Raw genomic sequence first — 21,210 nt, 5'->3', positions numbered from 1 at the left:
TTAACTGGGCCAATCTAAGCATATAAATTTGTGTTCATGTTTCTTCTTGCAATTAGTAGTAACAGAAATGATTGCAGAGAAACAAAGCATTTAATTGTGTTCCTTGATTGACAGCTACAAGTAGTATGAGCATTACAAGCTTTGTCCCGTAAAACGTGTTCCCAAGTTTGGTCACATGGCAAAGAGTTTCTTGCCACAAGGGACAGAGAACTGTCATCCCTCTGAGCTCTCCTCATCAGACTCTGGCAGCATGGGAACTGCAGCACAGCAAAATGACTCACGATCCTTGAGGAGAAGGCAGCTACCATCTGCATTCCATTTCAGGTCATTGATCATAAACTGTGGCAGTGGAATATTTACGCAACATGCACCAGATGGTGTCCATATATACAAGTGCGAGCTTCCAGTACACAAAACCAGGCGAGAACGTGAAGGATCCCAAGCTGCTGCCTTGATTGGCTCTTTTTGTATCAAAATAGCAGAAAGCTCAAGATGGTGTATGTCCCATATCCAAAGAATAGTTGGCATGCTGTCATTACGAGTGAATAGATACTGACTATCTTTACTCCATGACAGAAGGCCTGAAATAAGAAACTGTCATAACTCGAGAGGAAGAGAGAGGGAGCACAAGGATGATCAACAAAAAGAATACAGCAGTCTGAGAGCATTTAAATAAAGTAAAAAAGGTGGGAAGCAAAACTCAGATGTCAACAAACACGAAACTGACCACACATCTACGACAGAAATGCACAAAAGGAACACCAATCAAGAAGATTTCACATGTTGGAACATAGTAATCAGGCAATGCACATGCACAGGATATGCACGTATAAGCATATCCACATGCTCAAATATGTCGTTTCTAGGTCTCATAGGTATGCCACTGCATTTAAAAGAAATAAAAAAGGATCTCTCAGGGAATTTTTAAAAAAGAAAAAAGATGGAGATTCATCTTGCCACAAGTTAAGAGCACGACAGAAACATAATTTTAACAGTTAGAATTGTTTAACTTAACCTTTAGGTGAGAAGGAGCAAAACAAGAAAACAATTAACCAGAAGCCACAAATGCAGGACAAAAAGGGCACCTAAATATAGAACCAAAGAAACCAGCATGATTGTTCAGAGTTGTATTACTGAATCATGTAGTGAACCATGAGACTGATTTCAAATTAGAGAACATGGCAAACTAACTTCAGTTGATGAGCAAGCCAAAAATCTGCACAAAGATTTGTCCAACTCAGACATCATTTATTAGCAGGAAGGAGTAGAGAAAAAAATATCAAACATATGCAGAGCATCATCATATCGAAAGAGAAAGATAAAGTATAAACCAGCGTTGATGAGGAATCTGACAAAAAGCAGAGAAACGGCTGATGCAACAGGTACAAAACCAGATGATTTTTCAACTTAAAAGGATGACATATTTTTGCAAATGTTCTATTAATGCCTGTAGAAAGAAATTGGTTTAAGAGACTCATACTTGCTCCTGAAAAGAATTTCAGAAGACTTAGCACAAACTTAATCGCTGGGATGTTTAAAAGCATTGAGTATCATCCACGGATTCCCATGAGCCTTTACTGGCTAGATTATGAGAGTTGATATTATCTTTACCAATTTAGTTTGGTATTAGATTATTCTGTTTCAAACCTGAAGATGATGTTCAAAAAATCATGCATCGTGACCACATGCTAGCTACAGGATATTCAGTGACTTACCAACACCTTGCTTTGGATTTGGTTTGTCTGGTGGTGGCTTTTGGTAAGGTAAAGTAATCGGAAGCTCCATCACTTTGTATCTAACTCGGAAGTGGCTTTCAGGAGTAACCTCTAAATACCAGGAAAAGAAGAAAATTACTTGTTACTCAGAAATACAAATTTACAGATGCACATCAACTAATGTTAGACGCCCTACAATGAAGTTCTCCAAAATGATATCTGTTGAATGCTTCTAAAGGCTTTCTTTTGGCATAGCTATTAAAATTTAGAAGATACAGCTTCTTAAGTGATTTTTATTTTATATGAAGATCGAGATCTGTTTGTCATCTGCAGAGTTATAAAAGATATCAACAGCATAAAAGATCATTAGTTAGCCAACTTGATGGCAATTATAACAGGAAAATATGAAAATTTTAGTTAAAAATATTAAAAGGATCACTGCAGCCCATGTCAATATTATATGGAATCTGAATATGTCAAAATCTGCTTAATTGAGTGTTGGAAGAAGCAAATGCTGCATGTCTTTTCCCATCAAAAGGAAACAATAATAAAACATTAAAGCTGCAATAGGCGTCAGGTTATGTGTACAAGATTGTATTTTGTTGCAGGATAACACAATTTCTGTTTCAAAAATTGAGACATAAGCCACAGAAAACATTGTGAAAAATGCATGTGTTTGTACATGTGAAGGAAAGAGAAGTTACCAGCACAATTGCCTGAAATATTATGACGAAATTCATCCTCGAGAGAGAGTTCTGACATATCCAGGTTCCAAGGTTCGTCAACCTCCTGAACAAACAAATACACAATATTAAGGTTTAATTGTGCTAACTCGTGCAAAGCACAAAGCCATGTTTAGAACCTCAACCTTGAAGACTGCAGCATTACAAGAACCTCGAACTGTGGGAACATGCACAAATTCAGCAAAGATTTTCCATGTCAGGTGATTCAATGTCCTTAACATCTGATCATAACTACCAATTGCTAGGAACTGACCACATGGTGACCAGGCAACAGTTTTTACACCCAATGCACTTTCATACGCTTGGTATTTAAACAAGCACCTCCCATCTGGAGAATAAACAAGCACCTGGAGAAAAAGAAAAATCCAGAGAACTCTGTCAAATTAAGAGGATCATAGAATAAGACAAACTATAAATCCTGCAATAAAATACTAAGGGTATAAGTTAACCCCTCCACTGCGCATGCTAGTATGAAAAAGATAGTTGATCAGTGTACCTTGTATTCCAGAGGGCAGTCCCATACCACAATTGCACTATCATCAGGTGACCATTCAATATCCGCTAGGTCCAGCGTGTCAATAGAAAAAACTCCCATTATCTCCCATGTGTGACAAGACAGCAGATTTATGTAATCCTTGCAATCTTGCCGTGTGCATATCACAGCAAACTTGCCATCCTGGGTAAATGACACTCCTTTTGAAGCATGTTTCGGCCACTGCACATGGACACAAGCTGTATTCACCAATGACCAGACAGTAAGTCGCAACTGAAAATCAGATGTAGTTAGAATATGCCGACTATCTGGGCTCCACCTTGCGTAAGCAATACCAGCAGAGCCTTCGTCTATTTTGCATGTCCATTCAGGTTGTGTCAATGACCATGCCTGGACCATTGGCCTCTTGTAAAGACCACAAAGAATGTATTCTGAGTCGAGAGCCCATTCGATGTAGCTTATCTTGTCCACGCATGAATACAGTTGTACAACCTGCAACAAAGTAGATCCACTTGTTGCAATTTTTCAATGGCAGACAACAGTTGGCATCTAAAAAAAAAGTGCCTTCCTTAAAGCAAAAAGGAACGTAGCTATATTACTTTCTGAAAGATTCAGCACAGTAGAAAAGTGAAAACATTAAAACAACAATAGCAAGCTTCTATAGAAAGCAGTAAGCAGGGATATGAAAGGTTGAAAAAAGGTGGATGCGAACAGTCTATCATGAAAAGTAGAGAGAGATACAGCAATCACATAGACAATTCTTCATATAGAGATTCTTTACAGGCACAACAAAATCACAAGGAGATATGGCAATCGCAAGAACAAAAAACAATTATTATGCACCTCTACACTAAAATTTTGTCTCCTAAGAGAAGAATGAAACCTTTGAATCATAGATCATGGCCAGCAACTCTAGACCATATGCAGAACAAAATAGTTAGGCAATGTGTAAGTCCTTGCTGTAGCTTGACTGGAGATCAAACTTTGAGGATCTGTAAATGTATTTAGCTGACTGAGGATATTAGATCATCTCAATGGTTGGACCCTTGGTCTTGAGATTCACTTGTTTAGAGGAGGTCGTGTCAATCATGCCGTACTAAACCTGAGATATGAAGCACTCAAAGGCCCGTTCAGTCTAAATTTATAGCAAAGAAATATTGAACTTGCGTACGTCACCAGGGATCATAAAGTAGACAACCAGGCAACTGCATCAAGGTCTCTGTTTATCTCAATTTCATTGAAGTTACGTGTTTCTCTGTTATGTTGCATCATCACCTATTCTTGGTCTTCACATATTTTTTTTTTTCCATTTTCCTTCTCCTGTTTATATTGGCTCGTGCATCATAGTAGCCACCACAGAGGTTTTACGTGTCTCAATGAGATTTTCTTTTCGTATAGCCTATTGTGGCGTCCCAATTAATAGAATCTTTTAGCCCATATTCTAAGAAACCTTTCCATGCTGAAGGGCCGTTCCTCTTTGTCCTGATGAAGCTTCTATTTCTACCCAGATAAACCATAATGTGACAGTATTGTGAACCTTTATGTCATCTAATGGTAGCTGATTAGCATCTATTCCTATCTAAATCTTCCATATTGAGACAGAAATGACGCAAGCCTCGGTGTTCTGTTAGAAGATGGATACTGGTCTCTGATTTCTCATTTAAATGCGAATCATACTTTATTTTGACGCATAATGGTCAAACCAAAAGATGAATATAACAACAAAAAGTAAAGCAGTGTAAAAAGCAACTTGGGTACCTACAACATGTCGGTTCCTATGTTTCTCATCTTCCACTGCTTCCAAAATCTATCGCATTGACGACCACTTCACTCACTCTAGAACCAACAATCAGTAAAATTTTCTTAAGAGTTAAAAGCATTCAGGGCAAACTGTAAAACCATCAAATCGAAACAATATCACTTCGTTAGCAGGGCGTATAGATAAGAAAAAGGAAAGAAAATTAAACACTTTGATCTGTCATCAAGCCTTAAGACTCCAGCTGCTAAAATGCTAGGACAGTGAACTGGGTAGTCGTGCATTTGCACAAAAACAAGAAGATCAAAGCGTACCTTGAGAGAGACAATATCTCTGATGACTAGCCGATAGTCGACGGCTATGGCGAGGAAGCGCGAATCGGGGGAGAAGCAACAGGGGCCGGTTTGTTTGTAAGCATCTGTAAATTCCATCTGAAGAAGTAGAGGAAGTTTTCTTGAGCTAGAAGCCTAGAAATTTGATTCCTGAACTATCCAGCTCAGCATCGCATTGCTGACATGTGGAGCAAGTCAGATCATAAAAATCTTAATTTTAAGGCAACGAACAAGACCGAAGGAGACCGCGGAGGACCCTGAGGGGCAGGAAAGAGCAACTTCTTCGTTTTGCTGCGAAGAGAAAAAGAAAAACGATGAAATTTTAAAAATCAAACGCGGAGACCAAGTTCTTTTTGAGGGCTGGCTGTCGAAAATTGAACGGAAATTTTCGAATCCACGCCTATGAATTTCAGGATAATGCAAAATCCCACTTTTCGTATTAAAGGTATGGCTTTCTGCGCGGGTCATTTACTTGAGCCATCATCAATTCCATTTGAACTAATGAACTTACACATGCAAAAGTTGCAACCGGAGTCTCTGCAGTTTAAGCTTTCTCGAATCTCGATAGATTGGCTTTTCAAGGTATGGCCTGAAGTTTACCTTGTAGTAAGCAGACCCATTTAAGTGCTGGAGTCTTTGTTTTGGGTAGGTTGTTGTCGAGAAAAACAAAGATCCTAAAAAGTTTCTTTTACTGTGTAGAACTGCTTCAACTGGATCTGGCTCATCTATTAAGTCGATCACACGCCACTAAGCGATACTAATTTTTTACCTTCCCGCTTCGATGGGTTGATAGATACCTTATCCAATTCTGTAAAGAACTACACATAGATTCTGCATCATTACCCAAAAAAAAAAAAAACTACTACCTACTATAGATTATAGGCCCCATTTATTTATTCTTTTTCAACTAAGAATTAGGTTACAACTGCAATTGGCAGCTTTGAAGAACTATTAAGAGTTCATATGCAAGAGTTACGTACACACAAAAAGATGCTGCAGATCTCAGATACATATAATGCAGTATTTGTACATCAAAAAAATAAATGTTGTCAAATGCTAGAGAGTAATATATGGCTAAAATATAAAAAATCCATGGCTATAAAGGACCATAAATCACCATTGAAATCACCTTAAACTGTTACTTTGCCAAAATTGTCGTTAATGCTAATATAATGAGTATTTTTAGCAATGGATTTTTAAACTTTAACCATCCAAGATTCGGCAAGATAGAAACGCCCTTTAGATATGATCCTGAAATTTCCTCAGCTTCATGTTTGAGTCACCATCACTGTCACGATCCAATCTCAAACGGGTGTCCAAGAAACCTAAACCACTATTACCCTTCGCAAACTTCTTAAACGCAATCTTAATAGTTGTGATGGATTCATGGCCACAACCATTATGTATTGACTTTATTATTTTACTTTATTTTAATACTGAGTGCTTTATATTTTGCAGTTTAGATTAGTGAAATGATATAATGCAATGAGTCTTCTTTTGTGTCATCCTAAATATTAATCTCCACTTGCAGAAAAATAGCGGAGTCAAATCTCATTTGATGCAAGAAATGACTGAAGCAGTGGTATTTCTCTCTCGTCCATAAAAATCCGTCATGCACATGCAATTAACTGTGTCACTCCGTTAATAATGTCTGAATTAAGATTGAAATGCATGAGTCCATATTCACATGCAATCAGAGTTTAGACAATTTGAGGAGTTAAATGTTGAGGTCTCATTGACCCGGTGCGCGTAACTTCCATAAGGGCAAATTATTATGGTTCTATTACCGACCGCGAAACTATGTATTCGATTTCTTGTAAGGGACAATGAGGAGCCTAATCTTATATCATTATTTATGGTGAAATAAGAGGGAGGGACCTTGCAAAATGCGTCTCCTTCGAGCCATGTTAACGTCAACAAATAACCTGCTCGGGATAACCTGATCATGAACATTATACATTAAAATGCATATTTTGTAAAGATAAAGAACGATAGATCATTATTTTGAATGGTGGAATTCTTTAAGATGGTTGTTTGGCAGTTGGCATAAAAAAAATATGCCCCATATTAAAAATATAGAGAAAATGTGAGGCTATTTTTTGAATTTGGGCAAAAAGATTGACCACATCTCGAATAAAAAAAGTTCGCGGAAGAAGGCGACGGAGGAAGAAAGGTTTCTAATTTCTTCCAGGGTTCGTCGGAGGCAAGGGAGGGAGAAGAGAAGTGGGGCGAACCACGATCGGCCAGAGAAAGGGAGAGAAATCGTTTTTGCCATTGAGGATCGGTTTTCCTCTCAATGGCTGCTAGCATATTTGGACGCGCTCTCCGGCGCCAATCGACGACGCTTTTCCTAGCCCGCACCCTCTCCTCCGCCGCCGCCGCTTCTGCCACCACTCCCATCCGAGCGACCCTGTTTCCCGGCGATGGCATCGGGCCCGAGATTGCCGAATCCGTCAAACAGGTCCGTGCCCAAGAAAAGCCCCTTCTGTTTGCTTTCTTGGTTTACTGTAGGTCTCATCGTCGCTGTTATATTCCGTCGGTGATGTTTTCGCAACAAAAATCGCAATTGAATTCCTGTTAGTCGTCTATGTACAGAATTGTTAACTTCAGAGTCTTCGTTTCTTTGGCTTTTTAGAATCCTCGAAAATTTGAAGAAGAACTCTTTACTCTTTCCCTGTTGGGTTCCTAACAAGAGTATCCTAAAGTATTCTAGCTACTTTGGGAGCATTGATGGGGTCCTGGGGATCCCTCACTACTTGTCAGTTTGAACAACCACAGTCGTCGTTCTTGAAGAATTTTTGCGGTGATCAATTTTGACACTTCCTACCGCTTTTTGGTTAAGATCAAGAATTCGCGTATGGTGCGTTTAGGCGGTCATAATTGGCCTGATCGATTGTCGTAGAGAATTGATTTACATAATCAGATGGAGCTGATTCTAACGAAATTCGATCAATTAATTTCTCATGGCATGTCGGCTTCAAATTTTAAGGCATAGATTATGATTTCTTACCATGCAGTGTGTGATCCCAGTTTCGGAATCTGTTGAACATTATCCAAGTGGTAGAGTTATTTGTCTGCATTGGTACTTATGAAACTGCAAACGATGAGGTTTTCTTTTAATCTTTTTGGCGCTCTTTGATTCTATTGTCCACGAATTAGTATGCTGATGATCTCGCATCACAACTTTATACGTTATCTACCTGTATCAATTTATGTTCCTTTTGATATTTTTGCACATTAGTTGAATACCACAGTTAGTTGTCACTTCTTTCTGTTAACAAAGTAGCGCATCATTTTGGAATGAGGGTGTTAGTGCAGACAATGCACTGAAAGCCCACGATCCTAGTTGAGGAAATGCTTTGGCTGATTCGTGAAACATCATGGCTGATTGTTTTTGCTGTTTTCTCTATCACGTATCCAGAGCATCTGGAGGACTTCTCAAGTTATCGTCTAGTTACTTAGGTGTTAGAGATTGCATGTAAATTCTGATGAGGAGTTTGGTCTACCTTTTATTTTGTTAGTTCAGTGTCTTGCAACAGTTCTTGTTCTGTTTTTTCCTGTTAGTGCGATGATGATTAGTTGCACATGGTGTTTTACTAGAAATCTCCTAGATTGCCTATGATTTCCTAAAATTTTGTCAGGAAGAACCCGTGCAAAATATCAACTAGCACGTGTTCATGTGTATACCAGGAATTTTTTTTTGTGGGAGTGGCCTGACCTTTTTGGGTAAATCTAAGAATAATTTGTGGAATAAATGAATAAAAGCATTTTTAAATGAAATTATTAACTTTCATTGCTGCAGTTGTATTTTTTCCAGGTATTTGGAAGGTGCTGTGAAATTTGTTTTCAGATTAAAGGATTCTAGTATCTAGACTGAGATATTTCATATTTGACATGCCATCACATCAGTCCCATTCCTTATTGCATGAGTTATCTTTCCAATGATTTGCGGTGGATTTCTGAGTTTTCACCATAAAGATTGTAGCTATGTGGATGGATTACTTGATTGACCTGGGATTAGTTTTCACTATTTTAGGTGTTTAATGCTGCTGAAGTGCCCATTGAATGGGAAGAACATTTTGTGGGTGTCCAAGTTGACCCTAGGACACAAAGTTTTTTGACTTGGGAAAGTTTAGAATCTGTGAGAAGGAATGGTGTTGGCTTAAAAGGGCCAATGGCTACACCGATTGCAAAGGGCCATAGATCATTGAATCTTACCTTGCGGAAAGAACTTGGTCTCTATGCCAATGTCAGACCTTGCTACAGCCTCCCTGGCTACAAAACCCGATATGATAATGTTGATCTTGTGACAATTCGTGAGAACACGGAAGGCGAGTACAGTGGCCTGGAGCATCAGGTAATTTTGTTGAGCAATGGCTGTCTCTTGTCTTCTCTTGCCCTCTTTTTCGAGCTTTTCAGTTAGTTTTTTGTTTTGTAATCAGGTTGTTAGAGGAGTTGTTGAAAGTATCAAAATCATTACCAGACAAGCTAGTCTGAGAGTAGCAGAATATGCTTTCCACTATGCTAAAACCCATGGAAGAAAAAAAGTTTCTGCCATACACAAAGCCAACATTATGAGGAAGACTGATGGACTTTTTCTCAAGGTACATTTATACTTGCTTTCCATTTCCGAGATGATGATTTCTCTTCTTTGATCTCACTTAGCTTTCCATTCTCTTTCGTTGCAGTGCTGCCGAGCGGTAGCAGAAAAGTATCCAGAGATCAATTATGAGGAAGTCATCATTGATAATTGCTGTATGATGGTACGCTATATGTTGTTACTAATTCTATGATGATGAGAACAAAAATGTTCACACGCTATTTATATACTGCATATTTGCTTATTTTTCATCAAGCCATCTCTTAGTTTCTTACAATTGTATTTCAATTTGTCAAATTTGCATTGTACCTTAGTTACTCTGAGTTGAGCGGACACTTTCATTGTGTGTTTAAAATAAACATTAATCCAGTGATCTGTATGTTCAGCTTGTGAGAAATCCTTCTCTTTTTGATGTGTTGGTGATGCCAAACCTTTATGGAGACATTATCAGTGATCTTTGTGCTGGATTGATTGGAGGATTGGGTTTGACGCCAAGGTACATATTTTTCAACATTTATCTGCTCCAGAGTTGCAAATACCAGTCTCATTTGTTTCTTTTTTCAGCTGTAATATTGGTGAGGGTGGTATTGCACTGGCTGAAGCTGTGCATGGTTCAGCTCCTGACATTGCTGGCAAGGTGAGAACTCTGTAGATGTACATGCCTATGTATTAGCCAGTTTCATCTCATCACATTGGTTTTTGTGTCTCGCTGTTGCTACATTTCAAATCTCTGCAGAATTAGTTCTTGACTTAGGCTGCCCTTAGGCTGTCCATGACACCTCACATATTCTGAAGTTGTTTCGCAAGATCAAGTGATTTAATTTTGTGTATGTCTTATCTTCACCTCCGATTTGAATACATTCATAGAGGACCATGTCCAATGTATTGAGTTTAGGAGTACTGCAGCTCGCACAGCTGTTCATAATCGAGGTCATTTTAATGTTATCAAGGAATCTTGCAGCTTTTAGTAAAATTTCAGTTACCCGTTGGTGTTAGTCTGCCCACTTGTCAGTTGTCACCTTTTGGTCTTCTCAAAGTTTTGGCATAATTTTTGTGACGTTATGAAGAAGACATAATTATCATTTTGTTTGTTTGCTTGGACGAGTGCAGAACCTTGCAAATCCTACAGCCCTACTCTTGAGTTCAGTATCCATGTTGCGGCATTTGGGTCTCAATGATAAAGCAGACAGAATTCATGAAGCCATCCTCAGGACCATTGCAGATGGAAATCACAGGACTCGTGATCTTGGGGGCACTGCAACAACATCCGAATTCACAGAGGCAGTTTGCAACAACCTTTGAGAGCTCACAAAAAATGGTCAGAATGGCTGGTTTTTTTTTTTGAATAATTTGGCCCAGCCAACTTCTCTCATTCTAGACTTCTAGTGGATATGGGCTTGCGGGAACGATGTCCTTGAGGGTTAATAAGATTGCATGCCCAGTAATTTCTTTTATGCTGTAAATGACCCATTTTGCTACCCTCACTTTTTTTTTCTTCTTTTTAAATTTATTTTGATGCTTGGAGATCAATCTTATCCAACAAACCATTGGGCTGGTGATCTCTATTGTGATATTATTACTGAATTATTGGGTCAGATATTATTTTGTTCACCTTCCTTCTACCTGTCTAGATAGTTTTCCACTGCCTACAGAGAATAAAAATTATTGGTTGCATGGCACAATCGCTAACAAATTTTCGTCTTCTAATGGATGCCGTGGCCATAAGATCTTGTCCATATTTGGTTTGCAGGGAAGTTGCTTCAACTTGTAAAACAGGCTCATTGGGTTAAAGATGAATAATATGTCCTAGGAAGTAAAAGAAACGTGTTCTATTTTACAAACTTAACTTAAAAGTGCTCATTTTTTTGCTTACAGAGTTCGGGTTCGATTACCTATTGAATTCTTTCGCCCAAGCCTTACAGGAAAAAAGTTCTTCCGGAAATGTCGATGACACTTCTTGATTCTCACGTGTAAATTTGACTCCGGATATGAAGGAACGGTAATTAAGTGGGTTGGTGTAATTGCACGTTTTAAACATCGTGCAGTACTTCCCTTTGCAAATGGTAAGAAACATGTGGTGAAAGTCGAAAACAAAATCAGTTTCTGGCCTCTTCACTTCGACGCATTGGCACGCCATAGTTTTAGGTGAAACTTTCAAAGGAGGCCTTTCCAATTCGGTTTTTGAAACCGAGACGCCTTTCCAACCCAGTTCTTAAACCGAGATGTCTCCTCGACCCGGTTCTTGAAACCGATACGCTCCCCGACCCGGTTCTTGAAACTGAGTTGTCTCCCAACCTGGTTCTTGAAACCGAGATGCCTCCCTGACCCGGTTCTTGAAACCGATACGTTTCTCCAACCCGGTTCTTGAATGGAGATGCCTTCCCAACCCGTTCTAGAAACCGAGTTGTCTCTCCACGGGTTTTTGAAACCAATACACCTCCAACCCGGTTCTTGAAACCAAGATGCTTCCCCAACCCAGTTCTTGAAACCGAGTTGTCTCCCGACCCGGTTCTTGAAACCGAGATGTCTCTCCAACCCAATTCTTGAAACCGAGACACCTACCCAAACACCGGTCAAATACCGATTCATAAACTTGTTCCACAATAATTATCGGTAACTCATTAATTAATGAATAAAAAATAAAGCACTGGATCGGATTTATTTTCTCGCTTTGGGTGACGATTTAGCCGCGATGATTTAATATTTTGTATTTGCGTCTTCGGAATTTGAAGTTATGTACAAAAGTTATAAAAAAAAGTTCAAGAAACAAACTTCTCAACCGTTACCGTTTTAAGAAGGCTTTCCTTTTCCTGCCGAGTTTGGAAAGCCTCTCTCGCTCTCTCTTGACGGGAGCGAGGCCGAATCGTCGATGGGGCGGACGATGGAGGAAGATGCAGATTGGGTGCGTGGGTTGTCGCAGTTCATCCTTCAGAATTCGCTACTTGCCTCTGGTGGTGGAGTAAGACTGTAAGTTTCCTCCCTCTTCCATTCGCTCTTTCTGTTTTTCTGTGCTTCATTTGCTCTTTCTGCTCTCATCATCATTTGCTCTTTCTGTTCTCTGCTCTCATCATGGTTTGGCAAAAATTTTGTCCCACAGAAACAATGATCGCTATGACTCGAAGGGAAATACGCACGAAATTTTTGGAGGAGACGGGAGAGAGTGAGGGCTTCGAGAGTGTTTTGCAAAGGGATTGGGAGAGATTGTTGTCATCCTCCAAAACCGCCACGTCTTTGCGCATCTCGTCCTCTGCTGGGTCAACTTCCTCAACCTCATCACCACCGGAAGAAAGCGAGAGACGAAGTCACCTTTCTGATTTCTTCCAGGGTTCGTCGGAGGCGAGAGAAGGAGAAGAGAAGTGGGGAGAACCACGATCGGCCAGAGAGAGGGAGAGAGGATCTTTTTTGCCATTGAGGATCGGTTTTCCTCTCAATGGCTGCTAGCATATTTGGACGCGCTCTCCGGCGCCAATCGACGACGCTTTTCCTAGCCCGCACCCTCTCCTCCACCGCCGCCGCTTCTGCTACCGCTCCCATCCGCGCGACCCTGTTTCCCGGCGATGGCATCGGGCCCGAGATTGCCGAATCCGTCAAACAGGTCCGTGCCCAAGAAAAGCCCCCTCTGTTTGCTTTCTTGGTTTACTGTAGGTCTCATCGTCGCTGTTATATTCCGTCGGCGATGTTTTCGCAACGAAAAATCGCAATTGAATTCCTGTTAGTCGTCTATGTACAGAATTGTTAGCTTCAGAGTCTTCGTTTCTTTGGCTTTTTAGAATCCTCGAAAATTTGAAGAAGAACTCTTTACTCTTTCCCTGTTGGGTTCCTAACAAGAGTATCCTAAAGTATTCTAGCTACTTTGGGAGCACTGATGGGGATTCCTCACTACTTGTCAGTTTGAACAACCACCGTCGTCATTCTTGAAGAATTTTTGCGGTGATAAATTTTGACACTTCCTACCGCTTTTTGGTTAAGATCAAGGAATCGCGTATGGTGCGTTTAGGCGGTCATAATTGGCCTGATCGATTGTCGCGGAGAATTGATTTACATAATCGGATGGAGCTGATTCTAACGAAATTCGATCAATTAATTTCTCATGCCATGTCGGCTTCAAATTTTATGTCATAAGTTATGATTTCGTACCATACAGTGTGTGATCCCAATCTCGGAATCTGTTGAACATTATCCAAGTGGTAGAGTTATTTGTCTGCCTCGGTACCTATTAAACTGCAAACGATGAGATTTTCTTTTAATTTTTTTGGCGCTCTTTCATTATATTGTCCACAATTAGTATGCTGATGATCTTGCATCACAACTTTATAAGTTATCTACCTGTATCCAGTTATGTTCCTTTTGATATTTTTTGCACATTAGTTAGATACCACAGTTAGTTGTCACCTCTGTCTGTTAACGAAGTATCGCATCATTTTGGAACGAGGGTGTTATTGCAGACAATACACTGAAGGCCCACGATCCTAGTTGAGGAAATGCTTCGGCAGATTGGTGAAACATCATGGCTGATTGCTTTTGCTGTTTTCTCTATCACGTATCCAGAGCATCTGGAGGGCTTCTCAAGTTATTGTCTAGTTACTTAGGTGTTAGAGAGTGCATGTAAATTGTGATGAGGAGTTTGGTCTACCTCTTATGTTGTTAGTTCGGTGCCTTGCAACAGTTCTTGTTCTGTTTTTTCCTGTTAGTGCGATGATGATTAGTTGCACATGGTGTTTTACTAGAAAACTCGTAGATTGCCTATGATTTCCTAAAGTTTTATCAGGAAGAACCCGTGCAAAATATCGACTAGCACTTGTTCATGTGTATACCAGGAAATTTTTTTGTGGGAGTGCCTGACCTTTTTAGGCAACTCTGAGAATAATTTTTGGAATAAATGATGAAAAGCATTTTTAGATGAAATTATTTACTTTCATTGCTGGAGTTGTATTTTTTCCAGGTATTTGGTAGGTGCTGTGAAATTTGTTTTCAGATGAAAGGATTCTAGTATCTAGACTGAGATATTTCATATTTGACGTGCCATCACATCAGTCCGATTCCTTATCGCATGAGTTATCTTTCCAATGATTTGCGGTGGATTTCTGAGTTTTCACCATAAAGATTGTAGCTATGTGCATGGATTACTTGATTGACCTGGGATTAGTTTTCACTATTTTAGGTGTTTAATGCTGCTGAAGTGCCCATTGAATGGGAAGAACATTTTGTGGGTGACCAAGTTGACCCTAGGACACAAAGTTTTTTTACTTGGGAAAGTTTAGAATCTGTGAGGAGGAATGGTGTTGGCTTAAAAGGGCCAATGCCTACACGGATTGCAAAGGGCCATAGATCATTGAATCTTGCCCTGCGGAAAGAACTTGGTCTCTATGCCAATGTCAGATCTTGCTACAGTTCACGCATCTCGTCCTCCGTTGGGCCAACTTCCTCAACCTCATCACCACTGGTGGCAACATCTCATCGCACCACGACGTTTCCAGGTTCATGGTTTGGGGAATCATTCCTAATATCCGCATAAGCACAAGCGCATGTTAAGGTGAGCAATTTTTTCTATAAGAAACCTAATTTCCTATTTTCATCCAATCTCTCCCCATTTTGTTATCTCTCGCTCCCTACTTCGCAGGAGTTTTCCAGATCTCTATCTCTCCCTGCTTTTCCAGTACGTTCTCTCAATCTCCATTAATGTTCAATCTCCTCTTTGGTCTCTCGATCTCGATCTGTCCCTTTCTTTATTTTTTATCTACTGATTGGCGTGTGCACCTCTCTCACTCTCCCGCTCCCTCTCTCCCTCGATTGGCCATTCTGACTGTTTTTCTCTTGATCTGTGTCCCTTGATCTTGAACTCTAGTTTACTCTCGATCTATCAACATTGTTGTCGCTACTTGCTTCACTTGCTCGCTGTTTGCCCTAAGCATAGGAGAAATTTCATTTCCCGGGCTGATTGAGCGAAATTGCAAGTTCATTGATCATTCTTGGTTGCGTCACTTTCTCACCGTCTGCCCTAAGCATAGGAGTCTCCTATTTTGTTATTTCAGTGGACTTGGTCTGTTTGAAGCTTGCAAAAAGTTGTGGGCGGATCTTGAAGATGCTGGTCTTGCTGTGAAGAAGGAATCATCTACATCAAGAGTACCAAGATCATAACGTGGTGGGGAGGTCAGGAATTTTCTCTCCATATGTATCATAACACAATTGGTTTTTGGCAAACAATCTAGTCAAACTAAATGGAGCATTTGTACGTTATAGGTGATAGAGCCACTTGTTGGTAAGCAGTTGTTTGTAGTCATGGGGCCTTAGGGCACTGGAAAAGGGAAACAAACCCATCATTCTTGAGAGGTTTGAAAAGGTACACGTGGTATGTGAGGTTCTTTTTTTCCCAAAATGAAGTTAATATTCTATAATATGTTGCTGAAGGTCCTTCACGTTTATCATGTGTCTATTCTGTGTTTTGTTTGGAGAACCTTGCTTTCATTCATCTGATTGATGATCAACTTAGACTGCCCTCATTTATTTGCAGATGTTTTGTGTAGTTTTGGCTTGTTTGTTTCTGATCTAGTGCTTATCTCTATTCCATGCTTGAAAATACTGTTGATTGTTGTACAGTTCTTTACTGCTTCTTATTGCCATTCATATGACAATTAATTTTTAAATCCATAGCTTCCGTTGTCTAGGCAGATTACAACAGCTATTCATAAATGGCTTTTCTAGTTTTCAGATATACTACCCAGCTGTAACAGTAGTTGCCTTTATAAATATGATAATATCCCTCTACCATGAGCATTCAAATTTAAGATCTTGTTCTGTATTTTAGATATTTCCTTTTCAATGAAAGATAAAGGCAAAACATGAGTAAGAAATCCTTGGGTAATGTTTGAATTACTATATGGAGATGCATAAAGAGTTTTTGAAAATATACTTTGCCATAGGTAAAATGAACCAATATGGAAATACTATAACCAATTTTCTACAAGAAGAGGGGGAGTAACCCCATGAGATGTGGGAACTACTCAAGGATCTTATGTGGCTACGTCCCCACCATCAATTCCAAAATAACAATTGGTGCAATATTTTTTATGATAAGTTGACTCATAAGCATAGGCAAATGGTTGATGGAGCATCAGGGGGGCATTCATGATGAGAAGTGATGAAGAAGAATCAATTTTGTTTGAGACTTAATAACTATTCTATGCATCCTGCCTCATTATCTATGCAAGAGAGAGCGCCATATATGTCTTTGGGAGCACTCAAGAGATGAGGAATATCTGAGGTATCATCATGTTCTATTATTGGTGCAAAAGGATGAATCAAATTGGAGATTAGTTGGAGCATGTATTGAACACTTATTCAAGCAGGGAACGAGATATACTCATTCAACTCAGTGTCTTATATACATTGCAGTTTTAAGAGTATTGTCAAAAACTAGTACAAGCAGAGAAAGGGTTGGTAGGCCATGTAATGTCTCATAATTCAACACCTACAACCCTAGACAGCATAATCACTCTAACCTTTTGCAGTGAAATCTACAAAATGTTACACCTATCCATTAGGTAGCGTTTGATGGCCAGAAATATGTTTCTGGAAAGAAGTTTCCAAAATTTATTTCTGGAATTGGTTTTGAGAAATAAAATTCTACATTTCCAAAACTATGTTGTGTTTGTTAACTTGGAATTATTTTTCTGAAAACAAATTTCTGCGTTTGATGGCGTGGGAGGAAGAATCGGTGGAAATGGGAAAGCCTCCTTCCCTTCTTCCGCCTCCGCCTCCTTCCCTTTCTTCCTCCTCCCTCCTTCCTCCTTCCCTTCTTCCTCCTCCCCCCTTCCCTTCTTCTTCCTCCCTCCTTCCCTTCTTCCCCTCCCCTCCTTCCCTCCTCCCTCCTTCCACGATCCCTCCTTCCCTTCTTCTGCCTCCGCCTCCTTCCCTTCTTCCCTTTCTTCCTCCTCCTTTCCTCCTCCTCCCTCCTTCCCTTCTTCCGCCTCCGCCTCCTTCCCTCCTCCCTCCTTCCACTATCGTGCCCAATCCCTCCTCCCTCCTTCCACGATCCCTCCTTCCCATTTCCTCCTCCCTCCTTCCCCTTTCCTCCTCCCTCCTTCCGGCCTCCTTCCCTTTCTTCCTCCTCCCTCCTTCCCCTTTCCTCCTCCCTCCTTCCCTTTCTTCCTCGATGAACCCTCTACAACAATAAAGGAAACAGTCCCCGTAAGACCTGGGAATTGCTCAAGGATGTCGATGAAGCAACGTCTCCTCCATCAAGTTAAAAATCTCAATTAGATGCAATTGAAGTAAGTGGCCGACTAATAGATACAACCAATGCACGGCCAACTTGATGCATCTCTGTAATGGTCAGTTTTAGAAGTTTATGTGTGATCATCTCGTTAGAAGCGCAAAGATCTGATGAAACCTTTACAACAAAAGAGGAAACAGTTCCGTGAGACCTCGGAACTGCTCAAGGAACTTGATAAAGCTATGTCCCTATCATCAAGTTGAAAATGTCAATTAGATGCAATTGAGATAACTGGCTGACTCATAGACACAACCAATGCATGGCCAATTTGATGCATCGGTATAATGGTCAGTTTTAGAAGATTATGTGTGATCATCTAATTACGCTTACAAAAGATGCGATGAACCCTCTACAACAAGTGGGGAAACAGTCCCGTGAGACCTGGGAACTGCTGAAGGCTCTTGATGAAACAACGTCCCCTTTATCATGTTAAAAATGTCAATTAGATGCAATTGAGAGAAACGACTGATTAATAGACACAACCGATGCATAACGAACTTAATGCATCGGTATAATGGTTAGTTTGAGTAGTTTATGTGTGATCATCTTATTATGAGTGCAAAAGATGTGACGAACCCTCTACAACAAGAGGGAAAGCAGTCTCGTGAGACCTAGGAACTGCTCAAGGAACTTGATCAAGCTACGCCCCTACCATTAAGTTGAAAATGACAATTAGATGCAATTGAGATAACTGGCTCACTCATAGACACAACCAATGCATGGCCAACATGATGCATTTGTATAATAGTTAATTTGAGGAGTTTATGTGTAATCATCTAATTATGATTGCAAAAGATGCGATGAACCCTCTATAACAAGAGAGGAAACAGTCCCGTGAGACATGGGAACTGCTCAAAGAACTTGATGAAGCTCTGTCCCTACCATGAAATTGAAATGTCAATTAGATGCTGGTTGACTGTTAGACACAACCAATGCATGACCAACATGATGCATCGGTATAATGTTCAGTTTTAAGAATTTATGTGTGACCATTTAACTATGAGCGCAAAAGATGCGATGAACCCTGTACAACAGAAGGGGAAACATTCCCGCGAGACTTGGGAATTGCTATAAGAACTTGCTGAAGCAGTGACCCTACCACGAAATTGAAAATATAAATTAGATGTAATTAAAATAGCTTGCTGACTCATAGACACAACCAATGCATGGCCAACTTGATGCATTGGTATGATAGTCACTTTTAGGAGTTTATGTGTGATATCTCATTAGGAGCATAAAAGATCCGATGAACCTTCTACAACAGGAGAGGAAACAGTCCCGTGAGACCTGGGAACTGTTCAAGGAACTTGATGAAGCAATGCCCCAACCATCAAGTTGAAAATGTTAATTAGATGCAATTGAAATAAAAGGTCGACTAGTAGACACAACCAATGCGTGACCAACTTGATGCATCAGTATAATGGTCAATTTTAAGAGTTTGTGTGATCATCTATATATGAACGCAAAAGTGGCGATGAACCCTCTACAACAATAGATGAAACAGTCCTCGTAAGACCTGGGAATTGCTCAAGGATGTTGATGAAGCAACGTCTCCTCCATCAAGTTAAAAATCTCAATTAGATGCAATTGAAGTAAGTGGCCGACTAATAGATACAACCAATGCACGGCCAACTTGATGCATCTCTGTAATGGTCAGTTTTAGAAGTTTTATGTGTGATCATCTCGTTAGAAGTGCAAAGATCTGATGAAACCTTTACAACAAAAGAGGAAACAGTTCCGTGAGACCTCGGAACTGCTCAAGGAACTTGATAAAGCTATGTCCCTATCATCAAGTTGAAAATGTCAATTAGATGCAATTGAGATAACTGATTGACTCATAGACACAACCAATGCATGGCCAATTTGATGCATCGGTATAATGGTCAGTTTTAGAAGATTATGTGTGATCATCTTATTACGCTTACAAAAGATGCGATGAACCCTCTACAACAAGTGGGGAAACAGTCCGTGAGACCTGGGAACTGCTGAAGGCTCTTGATGAAACAACGTCCCCTTTATCATGTTAAAAATGTCAATTAGATGCAATTGAGAGAAACGACTGACTAATAGACCAACCGATGCATAACGAACTTAATACATCGGTATATTGGTCAGTTTGAGTAGTTTATTTTATGTGTGATCATCTTATTATGAGTGCAAAAGATGTGACGAACCCTCTACAACAAGAGGGAAGCAGTCTCGTGGACCTAGGAACTGCTCAAGGACTTGATCAAGCTATGCCCCTACCATTAAGTTGAAAATGACAATTAGATGCAATTGAGATAATAGGCTCACTGATAGACACAACCAATGCATGACCAACTTGATGCATCGGTATAATGGTCTGTTTGAGGAGTTTTTGTGTGATCATTTACTTATGATTGCAAAAGATGCGATGAACCCTCTACAACAAGAGAGGAACATTCCGTGAGACCTGGGAATGTTCAGCTTCTTGATGAAGCAACGTCCCTTCCATCAAGTTAAATTGTCAACTAGATGCAATTGAATAATTGGCGACTAATGGACACAACCAATGCATGGCCAACATGATGCATTTGTATAATGGTTAATTTGAGGAGTTTATGTGTAATCATCTAATTATGATTGCAAAAGATGCGATGAACCCTCTATAACAAGAGAGGAAACAGTCCCGTGAGACTTGGGAACTGCTCAAAGAACTTGATGAAGCTCTGTCCCTACCATGAAATTGAAAATGTCAATTAGATGCTGGTTGACTGTTAGAACACAACCAATGCATGACCAACATGATGCATCGGTATAATGGTCAGTTTTAAGAATTTATGTGTGATCATTTAACTATGAGCGCAAAAGATGCGATGAACCCTGTACAACAGAAGGGAAAACATTCCCGCGAGACCTGGGAATTGCTATAAGAACTTGCTGAAGCAGTGACCCTACCACGAAATTGAAAATATAAATTAGATGTAATTGAAATAGCTTGCTGACTCATAGACACAACCAATGCATGGCCAACTTGATGCATTGGTATAATAGTCACTTTTAGGAGTTTATGTGTGATATCTCATTAGGAGCATAAAAGATCCGATGAACCTTCTACAACAAGAGAGGAAACAGTCCCTTGAGACCTGGGAACTGTTCAAGGAATTTGATGAAGAATGCCCCAACCATCAAGTTGAAAATGTTAATTAGATGCAATTGAAATAAAAGGTCGACTAGTAGACACAACCAATGCATGACCAACTTGATGCATCGGTAATAATGGTCTTTAAGAGTTTGTGTGATCATGTAAATATGAACGCAAAAGTGGCGATGAACCC

At 39.9% G+C, this 21,210-nt stretch overlaps 2 protein-coding genes across 8 annotated transcripts in view; one reads left to right on the top strand and one right to left on the bottom strand.

Moving 5' to 3' along the window:
• On the bottom strand, positions 1–5,678 carry LOC116265214 (uncharacterized). 2 transcript variants are annotated; one of them, XM_031645770.2, is made up of 7 exons: positions 5,551–5,678; positions 5,022–5,330; positions 2,955–3,443; positions 2,584–2,805; positions 2,420–2,504; positions 1,716–1,826; positions 1–581 (listed from the first exon to the last, which is right to left on the bottom strand). In XM_031645770.2, exons 2-7 carry the CDS (start codon positions 5,136–5,138, stop codon positions 214–216), a joined length of 1,392 nt encoding a protein of 463 aa, XP_031501630.1. In that variant the 5' UTR covers positions 5,139–5,330; positions 5,551–5,678; the 3' UTR covers positions 1–213. The 2 variants fall into 2 exon arrangements, with proteins under 2 accessions (XP_031501630.1, XP_031501629.1); XM_031645769.2 differs by lacking the exon at positions 5,551–5,678 and having other exon boundaries at positions 5,022–5,489.
• A 1,522-nt stretch (positions 5,679–7,200) lies between these two features.
• LOC116266350 (isocitrate dehydrogenase [NAD] catalytic subunit 5, mitochondrial-like) overlaps positions 7,201–21,210 on the top strand; it is a 15,898-nt gene continuing 1,888 nt past the window's right edge. Inside the window, exons 1-7 of one of the 6 annotated variants that reach the window (XM_031647523.2) lie at positions 7,201–7,500; positions 9,076–9,396; positions 9,482–9,643; positions 9,728–9,802; positions 10,026–10,135; positions 10,204–10,276; positions 10,750–11,250. In XM_031647523.2, the coding sequence (XP_031503383.1) occupies positions 7,336–7,500; positions 9,076–9,396; positions 9,482–9,643; positions 9,728–9,802; positions 10,026–10,135; positions 10,204–10,276; positions 10,750–10,941 (1,098 nt within the window). In that variant the 5' untranslated portion in view covers positions 7,201–7,335 and the 3' untranslated portion in view covers positions 10,942–11,250. Of the gene's footprint in view, positions 7,501–9,075; positions 9,397–9,481; positions 9,644–9,727; positions 9,803–10,025; positions 10,136–10,203; positions 10,277–10,749; positions 11,251–21,210 lie in introns of those variants that run through there. The other 5 variants (XM_050080852.1, XM_050080850.1, XM_050080853.1 and 2 more) reach the window with 5 other exon arrangements.

Source organism: Nymphaea colorata, chromosome 12, assembly GCF_008831285.2.
Source record: "Nymphaea colorata isolate Beijing-Zhang1983 chromosome 12, ASM883128v2, whole genome shotgun sequence".
Classification (NCBI taxonomy): Eukaryota; Viridiplantae; Streptophyta; class Magnoliopsida; order Nymphaeales; family Nymphaeaceae; genus Nymphaea; species Nymphaea colorata.
The sequence above is the reverse complement of the archived record's forward strand: the minus strand, read 5'-3'. Positions and strand labels throughout refer to the sequence as shown.